General features: G+C 34.2%; 1 protein-coding gene and 1 long non-coding RNA gene across 2 annotated transcripts; both read right to left on the bottom strand.

Annotated features, from left to right (window-relative positions):
- Window positions 1-80: 80 nt before the first annotated feature.
- LOC121411493 lies at window positions 81-2321 on the bottom strand. The gene is made up of 2 exons (XR_005969478.1): window positions 749-2321; window positions 81-670 (listed from the first exon to the last, which is right to left on the bottom strand). It is a non-coding gene; the product is annotated as an uncharacterized LOC121411493 (long non-coding RNA).
- Window positions 2322-4791: 2470 nt separating this feature from the next.
- Window positions 4792-23030, bottom strand: LOC121411494 (AN1-type zinc finger protein 5-like). The gene is made up of 5 exons (XM_041604258.1): window positions 22871-23030; window positions 14531-14766; window positions 12708-12869; window positions 11878-12183; window positions 4792-10927 (listed from the first exon to the last, which is right to left on the bottom strand). Exons 3-5 carry the CDS (start codon window positions 12859-12861, stop codon window positions 10779-10781), a joined length of 609 nt encoding a protein of 202 aa, XP_041460192.1. The 5' UTR covers window positions 12862-12869; window positions 14531-14766; window positions 22871-23030; the 3' UTR covers window positions 4792-10778.
- Window positions 23031-23585: the final 555 nt, after the last annotated feature.

Below are 23585 nucleotides of genomic sequence, written 5' to 3' on the forward strand. Positions count from 1 at the left end.
ATTTATTTCCCCAATAATGTTCAGGTGTGTGGGAGGGGGGGAAGGGTTGGGGAGTGATGTAACAGATCACTCATTCACCCCCCCACCCTCCACGGCTGTAGATATGTGATGCCATGCTTGTCAAGTGTGTGTGGGAGGAGGGGAATCGTGGAATGTTGCAATAGACCACCCCCCCCTTACCCTTCTCTGAATACAGGTTTATATCTTGAATCTACGCCAGTGCATAAACTACCCGAGGCAAGATTTAATAATAATTTCTGAATTTCAATTTCCTAAATTTGGATTACATTCTCTTACAGATGCTTTCTATAATGATATTTACAACTTTTAAGATTTAATCAAGCTTTACATATGATTATAAGATGTTATGTATATTAATGTATAAGGATTTTTTTATAAGTTCTTTCTTCCAGATTTTCACTTTTGAGTGCATTGATGATACAGTACTACAATATATGAAAAAAGAGTTTATGTTTATGGTATATCGAATTAATATTTTACAATTGTGCCTTAGATGTTTCCAAAAGTGACATTTGCTGCATGTTTTACAACGAAATGAATGTTATTTAAATTGATTTTTATGATGTGGAAATTGTTTACACCTTAAGGTAATACCTTGTTTTCTAATATCCATATTAGCCCGAAGAAAATCATTATGTAGTTATTTAACCTGTACAAAAAAAATTATGCTAGCTTGTTTTCTAATATCCATATTAGCCCGAAGAAAATCATTATGTAGTTATTTAACCTGTACAAAAAAAATTATGCTAGCTCAATTTATTTTCAGCAAATCATCAAAAATGTAGAAACAAGTCAACAATCTTTTCACATTGTTGTGTATCTTTTTTTTTGGGGGGGGATGACTCTTAAAATTGCATTTGCATTCTTAGTCTTCAGATGTGCTTCAAATTCATCTGTAAAGTATTGTAACTTGTGCTAGTATCTGAGGCAATATTTTTGGTCAGAAAAAAATCTAAGTTACTGATGTATATAGAATACTTATGTATCTATTAGATGTCACAGTATTTGTCACAAAGAATTTCAGTTTCCACTTGGCTAATGTAGATTACTTCCCTCTCTGTATCAAATGTTTAGAATTTAAAATAGCTTATGGGACTGTCACTTAAACAGAGTTTAAATTTCAATGTCAACCCCCAAAATCAGTTGAGATTTCTTAAAGATATAACAGACTTGTGTAAGAAAAGGATGGCTTATTGAAATATCTATTGTATTCTTTGTAACATTACTTTCACTAATCCCCAAATTAGACTAAATTTAGATTCACGTGGCTTTCTGAAAAATAATTTCTTACTTGCCTCAGTATTTCATTATTTGTACTACGCAATCCACTAAGTATTTGATCTTACATGTAAATCAAAAAAGAGATTTTATTCCTCCTATTAATATTAATTAATGTGCAAAACATATTCAATGATTGTGATATCTAGATCTCTAAGAAGAGGTTTCCTTTCTTGTGGGACACATATAACTTTTTTTTTCAATAATGCAAAAACTTGCAAACCATTCTCTTGCCTGCAGTCTTTTGTTCCTTGTGTTATAATAAGACCAAAAAAAATGAACCTGTTATTTTTTAAATCAGAAATTCTTGTATTTAGATGAGATTTTATATAAGTCATCATGCTTTATTATTTCATTTTCATTTACCAGAATACATCCAAGTACTTATAACTTTTATTTTCCTGATGCTTATCTTGTGTCTTTCCTTACTTACATTTGTGCAGTAGAGTTGAGTGGCTCATTGAAAAGGGGGAAAGGCTGATCAGAAAAGTTTATCACTCAAGGTTTTGGTTTTCTTTAGAATAAAAATCATTGTTTTTTCATGTACTTAAATTATGTTTTAAAAGTTTGTTGTTGTGTGTTTCTGTAAGTATGAGCTTTAAGTTATTCCTTGTTTAATTAATGATTTTTTTTCAAAATTGTCTTATTTTTCTCTTTCTTCATGGTTTTGCATATGAATTTTGTTAGACAATAAAGGTGCTTGGATTTGCGATGTAGACCAACATTTCTCCTTGGTATTGAAAATGATTGGAAACATGAAGTGTAATACATAGTTACAACTCATCATGTGCAGATTTTGTATTCTATTTTTTTTTTGTTGCTTTTGGAATAAATAAAGGATGTCTGACACCTTGTCCAGTGATAGATTTTCATCTTGTTTTCACTTTTGACTTTTTCTACGTACTTCAGTTGTATCATGGAGTAATGCTTGTATATGACTTGAAAGAACAGAATTAGACCAGACCCATATTAATATTATCATTATACTTGCTGTGTTTGATAAGGTTGATAATTCGCCAGGAGGGGGGGGGTGGGGCACGAGTGGATACCATGCGTGACCATGGGGTCTCGAAAAGCACCCTTTTACAAGTATTTTCCATACTTATTCTGAAAATGCACCCCTTAACAATATTGGCGTGTGAAACCCTACCCTTAACAAGTATTGGAAGTAAAACGATACCCTTAGCAAGTATTCTGAACTGAACCCCTAAACAAGTACAGCGATATTTTAATTGTTATATGTCACAGACGTCGGTTTGACCATTACCAACATTATAATTGGGTTCAGTATGGTCCACCTCCCACACCTCGTGTAAATCGGACTCTAAACACGTATTGTTGACTGTTGGGGCAAAAAGTACATCCTTTATAAAACATTTGTCTTTTATACCCTCACACACAGCTTTCCAAATGAAGTAGATACCCTTTTTCATTATTTTGTAGTGTTTTTGACACCCTTATTACGTTACATACGTAACGTGCCCTATTTTAAAAAAGGCATCCTTTTTACTTGTTTTTTGGGTTGCGCACGGTATCCACTCAATGCAATTGGCCCCCCCCCCCTAGAATATTGTATGGAAAATTATTATGTCCATTTTGTGGGGCTAATGCATTACCGGTACTTGAAATACGTATCTCCACATAGTACCATTTGATATTTCTTTATAAAAAAATATTGCAGATTTGGGAAAAGGATCCATCCTTTTTTTTGCATGGAACATAAGAAAATGATTAAACAGAAAGATAGAGGCATGAAGAATTTATTCAAATTAGAGGAATTTATTCAAATCGGATAACTTCATATGTGAGCCCATGGAATGACTTAAATGTATAGAGGAGTTATTTGCATCAGGTGCATCATTGCAAACTCTTTATAATCTTGAGAGTACTCCATGATATGCACAAACAAGACAACTCATTCTGGCGTTTGAGTTAGGAGAGAGAGGTCTGGTAGAATCTGAAGGTGTCTATTTAGACAAGGAACCGGGAGTGGTGCTGTGTGGCATTGTTCAACATGTCATTTCCTGTCTCTGTGGTGCCAAATTGTAAGTGATAATGCTTATTTTATACTCTTGTGTGTCATATTTTGAGAATGATATGTTTATTTTACAGCATGGTAATCAATTAGAGACATGCTGTATGTGAAGTAATGAGTGAAGTATTAATTTAAGTCAGACTTAATTCCATGTAAAACATCCCTCGAGTTCTGATTTAAATATGCATAAAACTCACTTTAAGTTTGCCAAGCTTTAAAATGTCCTACTTTTATAAAATTGTCCCCAGGGGTGGTGTGCACTCAGTATATAATGCATGGTGGGTATGTGCTGTGGAGAGGACCCACATTTTTACACTCAAATTTCTGTTCCAAAGAATAGCATTTTTATCTTTCTGAGAAAAATACCAAAGAAAGCCGTTCCAAGCATAACAATTTCTTATCGAGAAAAAGAAAAAAAAAAATCCATTTCTAAGCTTCCCATATTTTTCGTTACGCTATTCCGTCTGCATTGATCCGCTACAATGAGCTGCACTTTTGTGAAAAGCAACACGCAGAGTGCCGTCCGACCATCGCCTCTGCGCAAGTGGACCCGGCACCCACGCGGCCGGGCTAGTTGCATGCACGTATGCCCTTTCCATAGGGATGCATACACATTTACAGACATATTTGTAGTCCTAAAGCTGTTCCAAAGACCTTCCTTTTTACAATAAGTCTGTTCCAAAGCCCGTTTTTTTGTCTCGTCCGCAGAAAATACCTTCCATTTTTGTGGTCGAGTACCCCCCCCCCCCCCGGGAAATTGTCAGCGTTTTGTCTGTTCACATTATGATTTTCACCCTGTACTACTACCTCTTTAAGATGACGAATGTTGATTGAATGCTACCCTGGGGAGTGTTTCATCAATATTTTCAAGCGACAAGTTGTCAGATCTGACATCTTTCCATGATTTTGATTGGCTGAGAGGCACTGTTCCTATGGTAACTGTCGGATAAAATGGGACTTGTCGGATAAAACGTCTGACAAGTCCTTTGATGAAATGCTACCCTGATCCTTTTACTCGGTTCCATGAGCATTTACGAGTAATCCCTTTAATTCAAATGGCTAAATCAAGATCACTGTTGTATGCATATTTCTTAAGGAACCCTGACCAGGAACCAATCAAAATTGGTTTTTCATATTGGCAATCCGGCCATCGTCTTTTATGTGCCGGGGTCCAGGAATGGGAGCTGGGGAACATTTTATTCAAGGACTTAGAAAATGGTTTCATTTCACAAGTCATTTTTTTATCTGACAGTTATCATATTAACAGTGCGTCTCAGCCGATCAAAATCAAAGAAAAATATCAGATCTGACAAATTGTTGGGCGAGACTTATTGCTGACACACTTCCCCTAGGGAATATTTTACAATATGACTAGTCTGATTTATTCCATATTACTAGTTCAGTGGGTTCTTTTATGAGGAAAGACAGTCATTAAAGGCAATCAAATGAGGCATAGATAGTTGATGAAGTATACTTAATTTAATATCCCATACATTACAGCATTGATGGAAGAAAAGAAAATCAATAAAAGCATTCCCATACTTGCTTCTTTCTAGAATAATTCATACTTTGTTATAAAGGAGGAGTAATATATCATGCAACAATCTTCAAAAGCACACAGGTAACCTGTATGCCATATATTATTCATTAGGAGGAAAACAAGATAATCATATGCATTACATAAATAGCAACTCACTAAAGCAGGATACGACAATTCTGGACACAAAAGACTGAAACCAATCAAAGATGATGTAGAAGAGCAATTGAACAATAAGAACATTTTCAAAATTTTGTTTTGAATACCGTATTTTTGTTGTCGTTACTACTGTTATTATGCTCAAGAATAATTGCACATTTGTAATAAACTGAATTGAAATATCTTTTTTTCTTCACTGGATGTCAACACGATATGACGTTGGATTACCTGCAGACAAGGACGACATGGTCATTGTACTAACATCATATTCAATAGGCAAAGTGAGTGCAAATGACCAGTAATGTCCAATTGAATAAAAGAGATGTTCGTTTTTGGGGCACGAGTTTGCTGATGCTACAATTGCACCAACAAAACTAACTCCAAATCCCAATGATATACCACTTAAATAACACAATACCTCGGTCCAGAGTCAGTTTACTGGCCTTGTCATTGATATTAATGGGAGGCAAGATGGGACCATTTTCTTTCCAAATAATCCAAGACTTACCTCAATGTCTGGGTATTTTGAATAGTTTTGTATAAGAAAGTATCCATAACGATACGAGTCCATTCAATTTAATGTATCAATAATTGATAAAGTCTTTTGGTCATCACTGCAATCTGTCGCACCCTGTTGGGGGTTTTCTCTAAGAATCACTCATTGTAGGTATGTCAATAAAGCATATTCTAACAAAAAACTCCTATGCATGTTATAAGGCAATTGCAACTAATATTACACATTAATATATATTCACTTAAATACAAACATGGCTCAGTAAGAAATATCGTTAAAAATCTCATAATAGCAAACCATAATTTATCAAAAAGAAGGCTCTCCAAAAAAATACAACGTACCAGCATAAACATTAAAATTAGTTGTTCATTACAAATTATAACCTGAAGATTCGAAGTGACGTTGCCGATAAATCTGGGAAGGTACCCATCGACGGAGGCCCGTTTCATGAACAGAGAATATAAAAAGAAGCGGGCACTTCAGATCCCCAGGTGCAGAATATGTGCATTTATTAAAAACAGTACAAGCTAAAGGAGTATTAGTTTTAGCAGTGATAAGAAAGTGAGGATGAAATGAAGATTAATTTCTTCATCAATAATATGAAGAGAAAGATAGTTATTAAGGGTCTGAAAGGGAAAGACTACTCCGACATCAAGGTGGTTTCATTAAAGCAGAGAAAGTGAAACATATCAATGATACATTTTGTAAAAATCCATTTTAAAAGTTACATTTTTTTACATTTATTTTTTACATTTATAAAAATATGTGCACCCAAACCCAAGTATGTCATGTTTTATCAATTCCATAAATGGGCATGTATTCATTGTTCAAAAAGTTGATTACAATTAATTCAGTTGTCATTGAAATAATGTACCTGATTAAATGCCGAATGCAAAAATTAACATCTCCTATTTTCTAAGATAATCCACAGTTTCTCATGGAATTGACGGATGAAGGGCAAGGCGTGTATTGCATGTGACATCACAAAATCAAAGTCCATATCTATTGATTTTGCTGTTCTTTGATGGATTTTTGCCAAACATCAATTAAAGTATGTTTCATTTTCTGCTGTTATCAAAACCAAACTTGAGGTCAGAGTGGATTCACCCTATGGCACTGAGGAAGTAATGTCCCAGCACACCTGCCAAACTGACCCCAGACCGACCATAACTAATGCATTATATCCAATGACATAACATCAGTCGGTTTGAGGTCAGTTTCACTGGTGCACTTTAGCAGGAGTATCAAAACTGCTAATATATTTTTTTTCCATAGAATTGATTTACTGGATAGGGTGGGAGAGTCTCAGAACCACATAAATCCTTCAATAAGGTACATTTAATGGGCTATTTCACGTTTGGCTATCTCATCAACATCAGGCTAAATGTATTACGTTCATCAGTTCTACAGAACAAAAACTGGAAAAGTGTGGACAAAGTTATCTCTGAGAGCCGATAGGTTCAGAAAGATTGGTTATTCTAACCATCAAATAATTCACTATGTATAGCGGTGAAATCCCTTAGGATCAAGTAATAAATTAGCATAATAATGACAGAGCGCATTTAAGTGTTGCATGCATTACATATTACTTTGGGAGTGCCTTCTTGTGAAATTTTTTTGTTTTGTTTCGGCTTGTGACTGCAATGGGTGATACAATGCCAAATTTCTATGAGTACATGTCTGGCAATTATTTTAATGGGCCATTCTTCGTCATGTGTGTGGCAGAAATTATGACACATCTTTACTTAAATAAGATATAACTTTTACACATTTTTGAGATTTATAACAAATTATGATTATTTTAAGTTTAATTTCGTTTTAAAATTAAACTTTCAAAGTCATGCTTCTGTGTGAAGTCACACACGAGACCCACTTCATTTGACCTCTGACCTTGAACCTGCATATTGGAGACAGCAAAAAATAATTCAAATGATTGCTGACTAAACATGTTAATGTTATAGAACCTTTGATTAACTAAATGTCTAAAAAAAAATATTTATAACTAATAAAATCAAGATTTGTCACAATTTTGGTCACATACATGACCAAGAATGGTCCTAATGATGATTTGGGCATGTACATGTACGTTCTGGCTAGATGATAGATCCTAATATAAAGGAAAATAATACTTGATGAAAAAGTGAGATTAAATTAAACAGATAATACATTTTTTTAGAAATCTGACAATCGAGTAACTTAAATGTATCTAAAACATGACACTATTCTGTGAAGCAATAAGTGAAGCTTTTCTTTGCGAGTATAATAGTACTAAATTGAGCAATCCCATTTTTCTATAATCATTTCTCTGCATTTCCATCTTTGTAAAAAATACCTGAATCTATACGACTTGGATAACACACTGCATGTACATATAACTTTAATGCTTCAAACACTTCAGAAAAGAGGAAAATCAATATAAAGAGATCTGTTAGCCATTTCTTAACAAAGATTCCATTTAAGGGTAATTTTAGTGGGTGCCATCTACAGTTGCACCTTCACAAATCTGCTAGATCCATATTGTTTGCAAGATTCCATGTCATAAAAATCTAAACTCTCCTAATATGGACTTGATGTTTGTGATTTTTTTGTTCTTTTTCACCCGATTGCTACATTGTTTTAACTATTTCTTTTGAGAAGAAATGAAGAAAATATTGAGTATTTAATATAAGTAAAAGTGAGAATACATATATGGAATAAATATCTATATTGGTGAGCAAATGATTTTGGAAAAAGAATATTCAGCATGAAATTTTGAGGTTGGGGGTATTTCTTGCCTTTCCTTATTACAATTAGTTGTATATTTAAGCATTCCCGTGCCCTTTTCAAGCTTGAAATATATCTTTTTCTCAAAATGACTAAAATGCAAGAAGGAAAATATCAGAATTTAACAATAAGATAAAGAAGAAATCTACAGAATGCTTTCAGTAAATGGTAATACATGTACTTCATTTCTTATACTAAGTTGAGGGTTTCAAGTGGCTACTAAATACAGGAAAGCACATGTACTTGATAAAGAGGCTAACCTTATTTTGCATATATGAAGGGGGGGGGGGGTAAGAGAGCATTACACAGATTAATATTTGGCATTTCCAATAGTATATACTCAACCACACTCAATCCTTAGCATTCTAAGTTATTTTTTCCATTTTCATTAATCTAAATTACATAAAATTAATAGGTTATACCTATGTAAAAGGAAAATGCAGCGATTTTAGGGAGAGCCTAAAGCCCAAATAAAGTTTCGCTAAAAGGTGATTGAATTGTCAAAATTTGAATTTGAACCAGATGAAATTAAAAAAAAAATAATCACAAGTTGTGTGAAATGTGTGGTGTAAAATGTTATACATACTTGCAGAATCAAAAATGAAAATGCCTGAAGTGATTAAGGTTGGGTCCCTGAGAATTTCTCAATTTTGCTTTTTTGTTATTAAACCACTTCTCAATGATGAAACAGGATGCCCTATTTAAATTAAATCTTTAGTAAAGGGTTTGAAATTGAACAAAGGAGAGACATCACAGGGAAAGGGGCAATGGGGAAAAATATATTAACTGAGGGCAAGGAATATTCATACTCAAATCAATACTACATGTATATTTGATAAAGTTATGACTTTTCTTACTTCCTAGTTAACTAAATAGAATGGTTCCTTTTGTGTATCAATGATAACATGAATAATATGAGGGTTTATACAGTTCCAGGATTGGAACATAAAATAAAATCATGGCATTTTTGTCATACATGTATCATTTGCCTCTGCTTTAAGAACACACTGCAGTATAATTAATATAATTGCGTAGCCCTCAGAATATTAATACTGAGGGGGCCAATCACGGTATATAAGGAATATATTAAATCTTTTTTTTTTTTAAAGAAATGTTATGATGATGCCAAAATCAGGAGCAGGGATTTTTTAAATTCCTAACAGCTCACAAAAATTACATTCCTTAATTAAGCACAGTTACAAAAACAAAATGAATTCTTCCAACAATTATGATATGCATATTATATATCAAGTACAATAACTTACCAATAATACAAAGCAGTCTCCTTATGAAACTATTTTTGCATTCTCTGTCTTATCATTTTAAAAAAGGAGAGCCCTTATGTGCATGTAATAAGCTCAGTACTACTTCCACATCACTCATGTTAGCCCTATAATAATATCTGTTTCGATAAAATGCTAATTCAAATAAAAATGCTTTAATTAAATATAAAGGCAAAAACACTTCAAATTCCTGATGTTTTTAATCGTTTTGAAATGTCCTAAACCTTGCTTTGAATAATGCAGTTTCCCATAGCATCTATAAAAACTAGATTACTTTGAATCTGAATCACACCATACATGATCGGATTGGACAATAATTTAGAGTTGAGCATAATACAATTTTAAAATCATCCTCCCCCCCAAAAAAAAAAAGCATGAAAAGCTGGAGTACATCTGATGAAACAAGGCAATTAAACTAATATACATGTAATTTAAAATGCATATATAAAGTAATTAAGAGGAAATTTGAATCAGATATGATTTACAGTTGCACTGTATATGTGAAAATACAAATTGAATTAAACTGAACAGGCATAACTTAAAGAAAACACTCCAATTATAAAATGCTCAAGTCTAACACATAAATACAGAGAAGGACCATACAGTGTATGCTTATGCACCTTTGTATAGCATCTTGTCTATAATATTGTCCAGAATTTAATATAGCAGCACCTGATGGTAGTCATACCACTTGATTTTAAAAAAATTGACAGGTAAAGAGATATGAAGAAAAAAAAATCAGTTTGTCCATACTACAGTAGCAGAAGTCACGCTAGCTTCTCGTGGCACTACAGTGGATAAATATCAAAGCTACATGTTGGAGGCTTTGATCCATGCCTTCAAATGTCCAAGCAGATATGACCCAAATCTGTCTACATTTTGGTTTATCAATACAGCATTAAACACCACGTTGGAAGATTGACTAGTTATAGTAGTAGTAGTAACTCTTGAAAGCATTTTCAAATGTATACGTACCCAATGTAAAGCCTACCATGCAGTCCCTACTAAAAAAACGTGGGACCATGATTAAAAAAAATCAACAACAAATGTACACACATACAAGTATAACAAATGATCAATGTTTGCGTTGTGGCAAATATAATAATACCCTCCCACACAAACTACCAGCAACAGGTACACCCATCAAATACATGAATAAAATATCTATGATAAAATGACTCTTGACCGCTACAGCTTCTGGATTTTTTCTCCAACTACTACTGGATTATTTTTCCTAATTTCCTCTTGGCCATGTGAGCGGTAGTCAAATGAACAATTGTGTTTGTCTGAGTAGCGGTGTATACTGCAGTAGAGGCCTCCACATCGACACTCGAAACCTGAAAAAACATGAACACAAAATGATATGATAAATGAAATATATTGAATGATATTGTTACAGAGTAATCCAGGCAATGAGATGGTGCTTACTAGATAATCATAATGTGAAAAATATCAATTGTACAATTAAGCTTAACTGTAAAGCTAAATATATAGTGAACCATGAACAAGTATAACTAGTGTGTTTACATATATAAATCATAACTGTAAATATAATTGAATATATAGTACTATGCTTAATAAAGCTAAATATATATGAACATGAATAAGTATACATTGTGAATATTAATTGTTTACATATACATAAAATCATAACTGTAAATATTAATTGTATCTCTTTCGCTACACTCCAAGACATCATATTCTTGCTTTATAAAACCAATAACAATTTTCAATAATCTTTAAAAGGACACATAGTTCTTCTAATTCATGGTTTGCTTTGTGGGATGTGATGATCAGAGAAGAGATGAAGTCCTGACTGCAGTCACCACTGCCAGATCAATATTATACTAAAAGTTTCAAATAATGACCTGTGATCCTAAAATCTCATTAGGGTGGTGTTTCATAAAGCTGTTCGTGAAGTTACGCACAACTTTATGCACAACTGGAACCTGTTCTTGGGCGCCAAATCAGTTACATAGGGATATACATGTAGCATTTAGCACAAGAAATGGTCACCAGTCGTGTGTAAAGTCATTTGTAACTTACGAACAGCTTTATGAAACAGGCCCCAGATTGTCACTAAAACTTGCATACACGAACCAACAAGGCCAAGTTTGAAGTTGGTCCTTCAGTTACAGCAAAAAACCAAAACCGGACTGTTGGACGGACGATCTGAAAACCATATAAATGCCTCCAGCAACCACCTGCAGTGGGCAGAGGCATCAAAATTGACAAACTACCCTCAGGGATAAAGTAGCAAATTTGGAATAGGACACATTTGCCTTACCTGTAAGGCCAACCTTTTTACGGCATGTGTGACATCTATTTCTCTTTTTCTTGCCCTTCTCATTTCCATCACTCGAATCTTGTGAGTCTGATACTGACGGTGAGGCGCCTCCCTGGGGTTGCGAGTCGGACTTTGTCGGTGAGCTGCACTCCTCTTCTTCTGGTGCCTCTACCCGTTCGTTTGCAGGGGCGATGGAAGTGACCGTTGTAGCGGTGGTGGTAGTTGTCGCAGTGGCGAGAGAGGCTTCCGGTGCTATGGTGCTTGGTGTTTGTGTCGATGAGTTTGCACTTGTTGTATTATTAGACACTGAAAACAAGACAGAAAATTATGCCATGAAACTATGCATGGTGATTTTGTGAGATTTTTGTTCCTTCTAGGGAAAGGTGGAAGAACACAATCCTCTCCAGAAGGCTGCTATACAAAATTTGAAATTCAGAGGGGGGGACATGTTAAGCCAATCCCATCCCCCGGGATCGCTGCCCATTCATGAAGCGCAGAAGGTGAAAATGAAAGTATGAAATTACTTCTATTAATTTTGCAAATCACTATTGCTATAACAGGACAAACCCCCTTGATTCTCTCATAAATTGAAAAATAACTTACATGTATAACGTCTCCCCCAAGAATAACACATTTTAATACCCAAATACCAACTCCTTTGGTGGACAACCTCCCAAATCCAAGGGAGTTGTCCTCGAATGACTTATCTTAGAATTCACCATATATACTGATTTTTTCAAACAGAAGCGAAAGGAATGGATGGACAAAAAAATTGAAAAAAATACAACTGGGGTGAATCACTCAAATAAAGAGATAAAGCATTCAATTACCAAGAGGTTGGACAGGTGAATTCTGTTTTTTCCTCATATAATCCTTATGACATTTAGAGCACATTCCCTCTGTTGCAGCGCTTCCGTAGAAGCCACATCCGTTCCGGCAGAGATTCGCCTGCATCTCTTTACTACCATTGCTACTATCCATCATAACCGTATCTGCATGAGAATAAAATATAAAAATATGTTCGTGACAATTTCTGTATTACACATGAAAATTATGAAAATTTAGACTCATATTCAGATCCTGGTAAGGTAAATTTCTTTGTACATGTAATGTAAATGTACATATTGGAATTTTTAGGGTAGGCATTTAATGTAAATTACATGCATATTTTGGCATACAAACAATACATAATTTACAGTATCACAATTTATTGTAACATGAGGGTACAGTATACAGATAAAATCCAAATTCTACATACTATTACTAAGAAAAGAGAGAAATGGTCTAGTTATTTATTTAGTTTTACTTTGTGGACCATGTGAATATACTTGTCAAATAGCATAGAAAATACATAAGGGTTCAGGTGATTTTATCCTCTGGACAGCCCAAATCGCCTGTCAACTTCTCCAAATTACATGCTTTGGGGCAACCATCTATCCAAGAGTTGCCCCAAGATCTGCCACAAACAACAGTCAAGACGAACTAGAAAATCAATAATCTTTTTATGGCAGAATGATATTTGCATTTACTGCATAATTGCTCATTATGTACACAAGAAATCTCCCTTAAAATAAAAGAAATACATGTAGCTGACTCAGATACTGCCCCATTGCAAAAAAAAGAAAAAGAAATAGCCCCTAAAATTTGAGATTCATTTCCTTTCCTATACTTTTCACATATTTTTTCATTGTATGTAAAAGCTTTTGGACTTATCATAAAACCTCATGTTCTCTCAAAATATATTGACCTAAAATGACCTGAAGTTGAATTTAACCCAGAGACCTGAAATTCTTCTCATATGATTGGTGATTGTGTACCTGATAATCATAACAATTAACAATCATGTCCCAGTTTCATGGAATAGGAACTCAAAATCTTAGCCTCCTGATTGACTTTTGCTGCTGACACTGTAGTATAAGAATATTAACCTTTACATGTATATAATGTAGATTACTTTGCCTTGTGAATCACATACATGTACATGGATTACATAGATAAGAAAAATCAACATGTACGCTAATGCAGTCTTGTTGTCATGTGTACACACAACCACGCTTTATCATGATGGGTAAATTAGATGTAGGTGAATAAAAAATTCTTTAAATATGCATACCCGTATATATTGGTATATAACTTAAATATATCACATGTACATATATTTAAGTTATATACCAATACATGTGGGATAAAAAATGGACTTATATGTGACCATGTATCTCAAATGCATGAAGGGGTACAAATGTCATCAGGGGGATGTTTAACAGATTTAAGATTTAGAAGTGACTTAAATTCATGCTTAAATGGGCACATGATATTTAACATGCAATCTCATTGTTTAAGCAGTACTTACATGTAGCGAGCGTTTTTCTAACATGATGTGACCAATGCGATGTTAAGCTACATGTACTATATATACCACATGCAACTCAAGGCACACTTAATTCTTTGTGAAGTGTAACTTAAATTATACTAAAATGTCAACAGTAACACCCACATGATATTAAAAATCTGATTGGTGGCAGTAAGCGTCTCATGCACATGATGTGACCAATGCAGTAATACATACTGTATACAACTGAAATTTATGACTTAGATCTTAACACCCCCAGGTCTGATTTTTAACATCAATTTTTCACCTGCTTGCAAAACTCACCTGTCTAGTTAAAAATCCCTGGAGACAAAAATGCGATTGACCCTTTCTTGGGTTACTGCACAGGTACACGATGCACTCCTGAGTTCAAGGCTATATTCTGCTTGTCATTAATAATCAATTTGTTGGAAACTGGGCTTCTTTTTAATGAAAGATCCACTCAAAAATACATTTCTTGTGAAGACAATGATTCAGTCATCTGCTTCATTCACTTTTTCCGAACTTGTTTTTGAATGCAGCTGGAGAAATGAAAATAAATCAAATTGAAAAATATAACACAATGTTAATACCATTACCAACAAAATTGCCTTCGCAAGAGCATGTTTACATATTATTAAAATTGTGCACATTTCCTTTAAAGGCCAGCGCACACTAAACAATGCAATGAATAGGAAACAATCTTTTAATATGATTTATAAACATTTTTTACATTGCTTTTTGCATTAAATGTGAATGTTCCAAGTAGTAAAATTATTCCACTTTGAAGAATCTGCATAATGCTAGAATTACCAAACTTAGAATCCTGCTTTTTATGCAAGTTCTGCAGTTGGACTTTAGTCCAAATCGGCTCAAGTCGCAGCCAATGGTGGTGCCATTTCAATTTGCAATTGAATTTGCTTTGAATCTTACTGGGAAGCTGAAAATAGACTGGAAGTGTGAGTATTTATAATTATTCAGAACTTCGATCATTAAGTTTTAATAGGTTGGAACGTTCCCATCAAATGCTATTACTTGTTAATTTGAAAATCAGATCTGAAAGGATAGTGTAGTGCGCACCAGGCTTAAATGGGAAGTTCATTCTGACAAAATATTTATAACTGTATATTAAAGAAAAAATGATATTGGTGAGGGTTTGAGGAAAATCCATCAAAGATTAAAAAAGCTATTAGAAGTTTAATTTTTTTTATTCATGACATATAGGAGTAGCATATCGTGAATTTAAAAAAATCAATGAAATGTCACTTTCTCTAGAAATTGAAAATTGTATTGAACTTTTTAATGAGCTTTAGTATATCAATCAACAAATCATTTCGCACACGCTCGTGAAAGAAAAAATATTTAGTCATCATATGCCATTAAAAATTGAAACTCATGCATTTTAACAAAACATATTGGCAAGCTGCTCGTATATAACGTTACAAATCAATAATTCAAAATTCTAAAGACTTTCTCATTTTATGATTGATTTTCCTGAAACCTTTACCAATATTTTTTGTCTGGTATTTTCAAAACAAACTTTTTGTCAGGGTAAACTTCCCCTTCACATGCAAAACAGTTGGTCACTCTGAGGGTAGATGAACCTTCAAGGCCATGCCCTGCCATCATAGTGAAGTACATGTAGATGTTTATGTACAGTATGGAATGGCATGTACCATACTTTACATGTACATGTAAAACAATGTTTGAAAATGTGTGTACACCCAGAATAAGGGGGTGTATCATACATGTAATGCTGTTTGTAAATTATACACAACTTTATGCATGGCTGATGACTGAGATACCCTTATGTCTTTGTTCATGTGTGATGAGATGAATGATCTTGAACTATCATGTCCTCTCAGAACAAGTTCTGTACAGAATAGACATAACTTCATACAAAGCCTCTACCATAGACAGTTTACGTTTTTTCATTATATGATAGCACTTCACTGAGCATTTCTATGGCTTTAAGATCACATACATACAGTAGTACCTTGGGTACCAAATAAAATTCTCATACTCAAGGATACCTCTCACCAATGTTTTATAGGTAACCAGACAATAGTATGTATAATGTGGTCATAGCAAGAACAAGGTTGGTTTTGGGGACAGCACTTGCTACATGTACATGGGAGCGGAATTCCAATTCAAAGTCAACAATAACTTCCAAGTCCGTCTCTTCACAGACTTCTTCAAGCATACATGTAGCACCATCAAGCTGGTACTGAAAATGTAAGCTCCATGTGAAGAGAATTACACTTGGAAGCACTGAACTCAAGTTGCCATTTCCCTGAGACCTTACCTAACAAGGACACTATTTACTTTTACTTTTACTATTTACTTTTACGTCCACCGTTTTCATTTCTTATATCATTACGCAGGCCTAATTATGCTGGAATATCATTTGTATTTTATACTTCAATTTGTTTTGCATGTTTTTTTTATTATTGATGTACATATATATATTTCATATGTATATTTGATGTATTTGTATTGTACTCACTGATTTTCGAAATAAAATGAGTAAATAAACTAAACTAACTTATCTACATGTATGAAGGTCACTGGTAGAGCTCTATCACTTCTTCATGTACATTGTACATGTACGACTTGATTAAAACATTTTTGAAAGTCTTTTTAAAAGAATTAGTTTGTGACCTTTGTTTGGTCCTAGATATTTGCTCAAGTGATCATTACAGTCCGATATAGTATCACCCAAAAATTATGAAGTTAAGGTAACTGTGCCATCCAAATGATCCAATGGTAACTTTCATGGAATCCTTGATTCTGATTGGCTGTTGATCAGCGTTACCAAGGTAGTTACAACTTACAAATAACTTTTATGCAACAGGCCCCAGGTCTGCATTATTTCCTGTGGAGGCATTATGTGCACACGTAGCCATACTAGTTGGCCATAGAGGTGTTGTGTTGTAGGTCCAAAACCACTATTTCGGCACAATTGGTCAAAAATCATGTCTCCAGCGTTCTTGCTCATCTTTCGGAGAAACAAAGCTTTTTCTGAATGCTTTTGTGTTTTAATGTGATGCCAAGGGACATGTAAACAAAAGTTAATTTAATTTCAAAGGCAAAATTTAAGCAATAAAGCGTTGGGGGAGGGTTGAATTTGGGCTACAGGCTAAAAAGTGCATGTCGCCAGTAATAATTTTTTATGTTTTTTCAACTTTATTTGAATATATAAGCACAGAGAAGAAACTTAATCATAGCTTTATAAAGGCAGCTAAATGTCCCATGAAATATACCAAAATCTTTTGAACTAACCGTTGTTTAAAAAAAAATACACCAATTGAAAATGTGTCTCCGGATCTAGTGAAACCTACGTTACCATTTTTATACTCCATATTCGGCTATGATATTACAGTGAGAACTACACCACTACATTGTTTTTCTAACCACAAGGGGTATTATATATATGTTAAGCAATGCTTTATCATTCCGATTCAAACGTAGTGCGACTTGTAACATGAAGAAGAGAGATTAGAAAAAAGTAGTTTTAAGAGGTGTAACATACGTTACCATTTTTATAAAATGTATGAAGGTACAGAGCTCTGAATCATTGCTCATGAGTTGAGACTAAATGAGTAGAATCTCCCTTCCCATATGGGGGTCTTAGGATTCATTGTTATGTTGCCAACTTAACCAATTTAATCCACAGATGTAACATACGTGATGTAACATACGTTACCACACAATCAGAAATATCTGTATTAATCATTAATTCAATAAAAATAAACATAGTTGAGGTATGCGCTGTCTGCGAGTGGTCATTAGAAAGCTTAGCAACAGCTTCCCAGGAGTATCGACTGTACAAAATACAATTGAACCTGCAAACAAGACGGGTTGAAAATTTAGGGTGAGTATTTCAAGTTGAAAATATATATTGTTTTTGTTATATAATCATGTTTTGTATGTAATTGTTGTGGATTTATTTGGTATATAGCTCCCAATGAAAAACATAATCATTACGTTGATCTGCAGGTATATTATTTCCAAATAAATCACTCAATTATCAGGTAACGTAAGTTTCAAATTTTGGTAACGTAAGTTTCAAAATATAGCCACATTAAAAATATATAATTCACAGAAAAGTATGTCACTTTGAACCAATTTTATTGTTGCAGCTAAGATGTAGAAGAGTTTCTGTGTCAAACCATGTTAAATTGTGTTTTTATTCATTAATTGTTAGGGGTTCAGTGGAACGTAAATAAACATAACTGTCTGTTCAATAATTTGATTTTTAAGTTTTGCTGTTAAACCTGGTTTAAATATTATCATACTTCGAGTATAAAGGAAAAATGTAAATTATAAAAAGAAAAAATATTGAATAAGCGATAAATAATATTATCAAGTTTTTCTTTAAACATTAATGGATCAGGCATCTGTAATGATGTGGTAACGTAAGTTTCATGCTTTGGTAACGTAAGTTTCAACAATCTTGTGTCATTTAAAAGGCTGTTTCAGAGATTATGCATGGATAAGAACAGATTTTATTGTTCTAGTATAATTGTTAGTGGGCTTCTCTAGGGGAAGAGTTGTATCAAATAGTATATATCTCCTACGATCAAATACTAATTAGGGAATTCCTTACATGACCATTTGTAAACAAAAAATATCACTGGAATTAGTGTTGGGAATATCAATTGTTATCTCATAGTGAAGAAGAAACTATTTTGAATGAAGAAAATACAACAAATGGTATGAAAATACACGTTTCAACGATTATCCTTGCTCATCATGGACCAAACTATTAAATGAACTCATAATAGTGACATAAGTTTCAGTAAGACATATGGTTCATAAAACTAATAATTTTTTTGGCATTCTTCTCTTAATAATTATACAGTTGCAATGGGTAGAAGCAGAGCTGAGATACAGGCCGCTTTAATAGGGCACGTAAGCGCCAACAGATTGTATTCTATACCAATCTGTCAGTAATTTAACAAAGAAAGAAGCGAGTCAAGGAATCCACAAACGCAAGAGTAAAAAGGCTCAGGGAACGAGTTCGCCGAATAGCTGGTGTTATAGATTCAATTAAGTTATCATTCCATATCATTGTTATTAATACATTGTATAACTTGTAATGTAGCAATTAGATTTTCACTTAATTTATATTTATAACAAAGTCAAAACATTAATCCAGGAGACAAATTCATGTGGCATGATTAACAACTGATATTTTTTCTCACATTTGCCATCAATTTCGTAATATGGGTTAAGATACATGTTTAAAATGTTTTAGGCCTACTTGCATGTAAATTTATTTAATTTATTATTTTTATTTATTTATTTTTTTTATTTATGCATGTAGATTTTGTGAAACTTGGAAATGTGATGTTATTTCTTAGGCTATTGACATCCAACTGAGGTGTTATTGATTAAAAAGTGACAAAATTTGTTTATTATTTACCTTTTCCTATAGTTCTTCTTCAGCAAGTTCATGATAGATATTATATTGTGCATAGGGCGTTATTGTTCATGTTTGAGAGCACATATAACCGAGTATCTCATTTATTGCCATTTCTTGTTGTTCCATGCAAGGGTTTGGAATTTTGACTTCTTTGTACAATATTGCAATCGCTGTTCTCTAGAGTGTTCCTGTATTAAGTTTATTGTTGTTTTATTCAATCGTTTAAACAGCCTATTAAAGCGACTGGTACTAATGGATTCGGAACATTAAAGATAACAATTTACAAGATGATTGATACGTATATACTGTCATGCTGATAAAATCAACGTGAAATCTACGTTACCGATTTCTCAATTGAAATCAAATGCAAAACATGGCATACTTATCCTTTGAATAACGAAATAGCATTTTCCCAACTCTCGTGATTTTATTGGCATAATGTATAGTGCCTCAAATTGTCTTCTCACAGGTTATGGATTATTGTTCTTGTGTAGAGTATATACACTGACACTGACAAGTCAGAAAGTTTTACAGTTTTATAGATATTCGAAGTGTAGCGTTTGATAATTTTTATCTCCAATTCATTGGAACATGGGGTGTTGTATACGTTCACTTACAATTTATGACAAATTAATGTATGAATATATACCAAAACAAAATCACATATAATAATATTACCCATGTAACTTACGTTACTTATAATATGTAACTTACGTTACATGGAAACCATTGAATATAATTCTAAGTACACAGTATCACTTGCGTCCTTGATGTTACTCAATAATTGTCTGGCACGTTGGTACTCCTAAATGATGAAAATAGTTTCTGTCGTAGATTCAGATGTCAAATAGAAAGAAAACTCATAAACCTAAAATTAAGTAGGTTTAACAAAATATGACACGCTTATGTTTCGTTTCTCATGTAGGTCATTGGTCATGGTATAATCTGGCAGAAATTTTTACAAATATTACAGCCGATGGTTACTGCACTTCTGGTTTATTACGTTCTCAATTCTTGACTGTAGTGACCGATTTAAAAGCATTTGGGATTTAATGATAGTGGTAACGTATGTTACAGAGGGAAATTTACATCCCGTGAAAGAAATTATCCCACTATGATAACGAAGTAACATTATGTGCTCATATTTTTCAACTATGAACTTGAATATATGTCACTTTGAATGTTAATAAAATTAATCAAATTTCGTTCACTTTATTTTTTCATTTTTGTGATTCTCCAATTGTGCCGAAATAGTGGTTTTGGGCCTGTAGTGGTCAACCAAGGGTCAAGGGTTTGAATCCCACCGGATACTTATGTCCTTTGGCAAGGCACAAAGTTTGCCACTCTCCAATCAGGTGTTAAATAGGTACCCAGAAGGATGTGAAAGTCAATGTGATTAGATTGGCAATGTGTGCACCAATAAAACAGTTGCCGAGCAAGGATACTCCCTGGGGAGTGGAGATGGTGCACTTTATGTGGGAACAGTGATGGATCCTGTAACCGGGGTAATAACAATTAACGTTACAATGTAAAGCACTTAGAAAAACAATATATGAAGCACTACCGTATATAAATTAACTATTATTGTTCCACAAGTTCTCATCTTTCTTTCACTTCAATACTTTTTAGCAAAGATGAAATTTCAGAAACTGCTTCAGCCTTAGGTCTAACCCTAACCCTTCCAAAGAGAACTTGCATAGAAAGATGAAAAATTGCCAAAAACAAATTGTCAAGAGATAAAAATCATATTCTCAAAATATAAAAACATGGTAAAAAAAATCAGTGTTTCTGTTGTTTTGTCAACTTTTTCCACAGGAATCACACGTTTGGTAATACAAAACCATTTTCGACTAACCAGAATATTTCACATGCGAAGAGGGGTGAGACGCGATAAAAAAGGGAAATAATTCAGGCAATTTTTTTTTATCTAGAGAGAGTTCTTAATGTAGACCTCTATTTGTGTATTATGGAGGAAGCCCGGGGGACCACTTCCATTCACGAGTGGATACCATGCGCGCCCATGAGGTCTCGAAAAGCACCCTAAACACGTAATTTACATATTCTGAAAATGCACCCCTTAACAAGTATTGGCGTGTGAAACCCTACCCTTAACAAGTATTGGAAACAAAAAGATACTCTTGGCAAATATTCCGTGAAATGAACCCCTAAACAAGTACAGGAATGTTTTATTGTTACGGGTCCTTCGGTCGTCTGCTTTACCTTACTGGTTTAGTACGACCCCAGCTTCTACACCTCGCGCAAATCGGACTCTAAACACAAAGTGTTGGGGCAAAAAGGACATCCTTTTTAAAACATTTTAATTTTGTTTTATCATTTCCGCAAATTCGACCCTAAACACGTAATTTTCCTAGCGAAATAGATACCCTTTTTTCATTATTTTTGTGTTTTTGACACCCTTATCACGTTACGTATGTAACGTGCCCTATCGTGAAAAAGACATCCTTTTTACATGTTTTTTTGGTCGCGCATGGTATCCACTCGTCAATGTAAGTGGCCCCCCCCGGCCCGGGGGAGGAAGTTTAATGGCCAAATCGTGGTTTTGGGAACCACTCGTAGATTTGTGTACGCGCACTTGTGTACAAAGTGAATGGAGGTGGAAATAGGGAACGGTGCGTGTGACTGAATAAAGCGCTGCTGTATGAAGTGAACGGTGGTTCCCTATATCACGATAATGCCACATTAATGAATTTTGTGAGAATACTGTATTTGCAATGATTTCATTTTAAAAATGTGTTATATGCAGTTGTACTTAGGCACCCCCCTCCCCCCCCCGGCACAAAAATTTATTTCATTTTTTACAAATTTCTGAAAACATCAACAAACAAAATTCAAGATGAATTGTTTAAAACTAAGTCATGTCTGGTCTGGTAAATATAAAGCACAAACCAAAATTTCACAATCATATGTCCCATATCTATTTCATGCAATTATGTCATGAAAACCAGATCTGAATGATCAAAACTTCCAAAAAAAGATTTTTTTCCAGATATTGGACCCCTCGCGCAGAGACGTCGTATTTTTCTACATTGACCTATTGTAAAAATGGCGTCTAAATGCTGTGTCAGTACCCCCACACAAACATAAAAACCATCAAATTTGCATTCAATCATTCAAACAAAAGACAATTAAAACTTTCAAAATCATAGCATGATAAATTCTGAATAAATAAATGCCGAATACAAATTGTATATATTTACCAATTGAGAGAAAATTCTGTTGATTTGGGTCGGGATTTGCCTCAGTTTCTTCCTCCCTGTGCTCGTTATGTGTGTATACTGTGTGTTGATCTATTATGTTAATTACGAGACACGTAATACCATATGACCGCCTTTCGGTGCTCTCATTGGTTACCATGTTATGATGCATCGAATCTTTGTGACGTCATTTGATTTCATCGCAATCGGGTCGAAGTATGAGTATGTGGTTCCTGGTTCGTCGGTCAAAATCGCCGTACCGGTACATCAGCTGTGTGGCCTTTAAATGCCAACAACAATGAGCAAGCAACAATGAGTAAGCAAACACGAGAGGGCTGAATTATAATCATAGGAAGGAGAGGGCATGTAGATGAGAACCAACAACTGAATATGAGTCATTACTCCCAGTCATACTTGTTACTCATTCTCCACCAAAATAGGGACCAGATGAGGAAATCGGCCAGTTCACCCCCCCCCCCCCCGCTTCTTGGGTGATTATCACAAAATGACCTATTTCCTAATGAGTGACCCAGATAAGAGTTGGAAAGAAGTGTCATTATTTTCATGAGGCCAAAAATCATAAGCATGTTCTGTGGCTCATGCCCAGCATGACTGCAGTTTCGAGGTGCTGGGCAATCGTCCCTCTTAAAAAAATAATTTAAAAAAAATGATTGGAGGAAATGTCCGGTGTGAGAAAATAAAATAAAGGCAACTATTC

This window comes from Lytechinus variegatus, chromosome 3 (genome assembly GCF_018143015.1).
Source record: "Lytechinus variegatus isolate NC3 chromosome 3, Lvar_3.0, whole genome shotgun sequence".
NCBI classification, from domain to species: Eukaryota; Metazoa; Echinodermata; class Echinoidea; order Temnopleuroida; family Toxopneustidae; genus Lytechinus; species Lytechinus variegatus.

Excerpts from the sequence above, each read along its gene's own strand:
- LOC121411494 (XM_041604258.1), bottom strand. The coding sequence starts at position 12,861 with ATGATGGATAGTAGCAATGGTAGTAAAGAGATGCAGGCGAATCTCTGC. Across the intron at positions 12,184-12,707 it reads TTCACCTGTCCAACCTCTTG|TGTCTAATAATACAACAAGT; the intron begins GTAATTGAATGC and ends TCTTGTTTTCAG. Across the intron at positions 10,928-11,877 it reads TAAAAAGGTTGGCCTTACAG|GTTTCGAGTGTCGATGTGGA; the intron begins GTAAGGCAAATG and ends ATGTTTTTTCAG.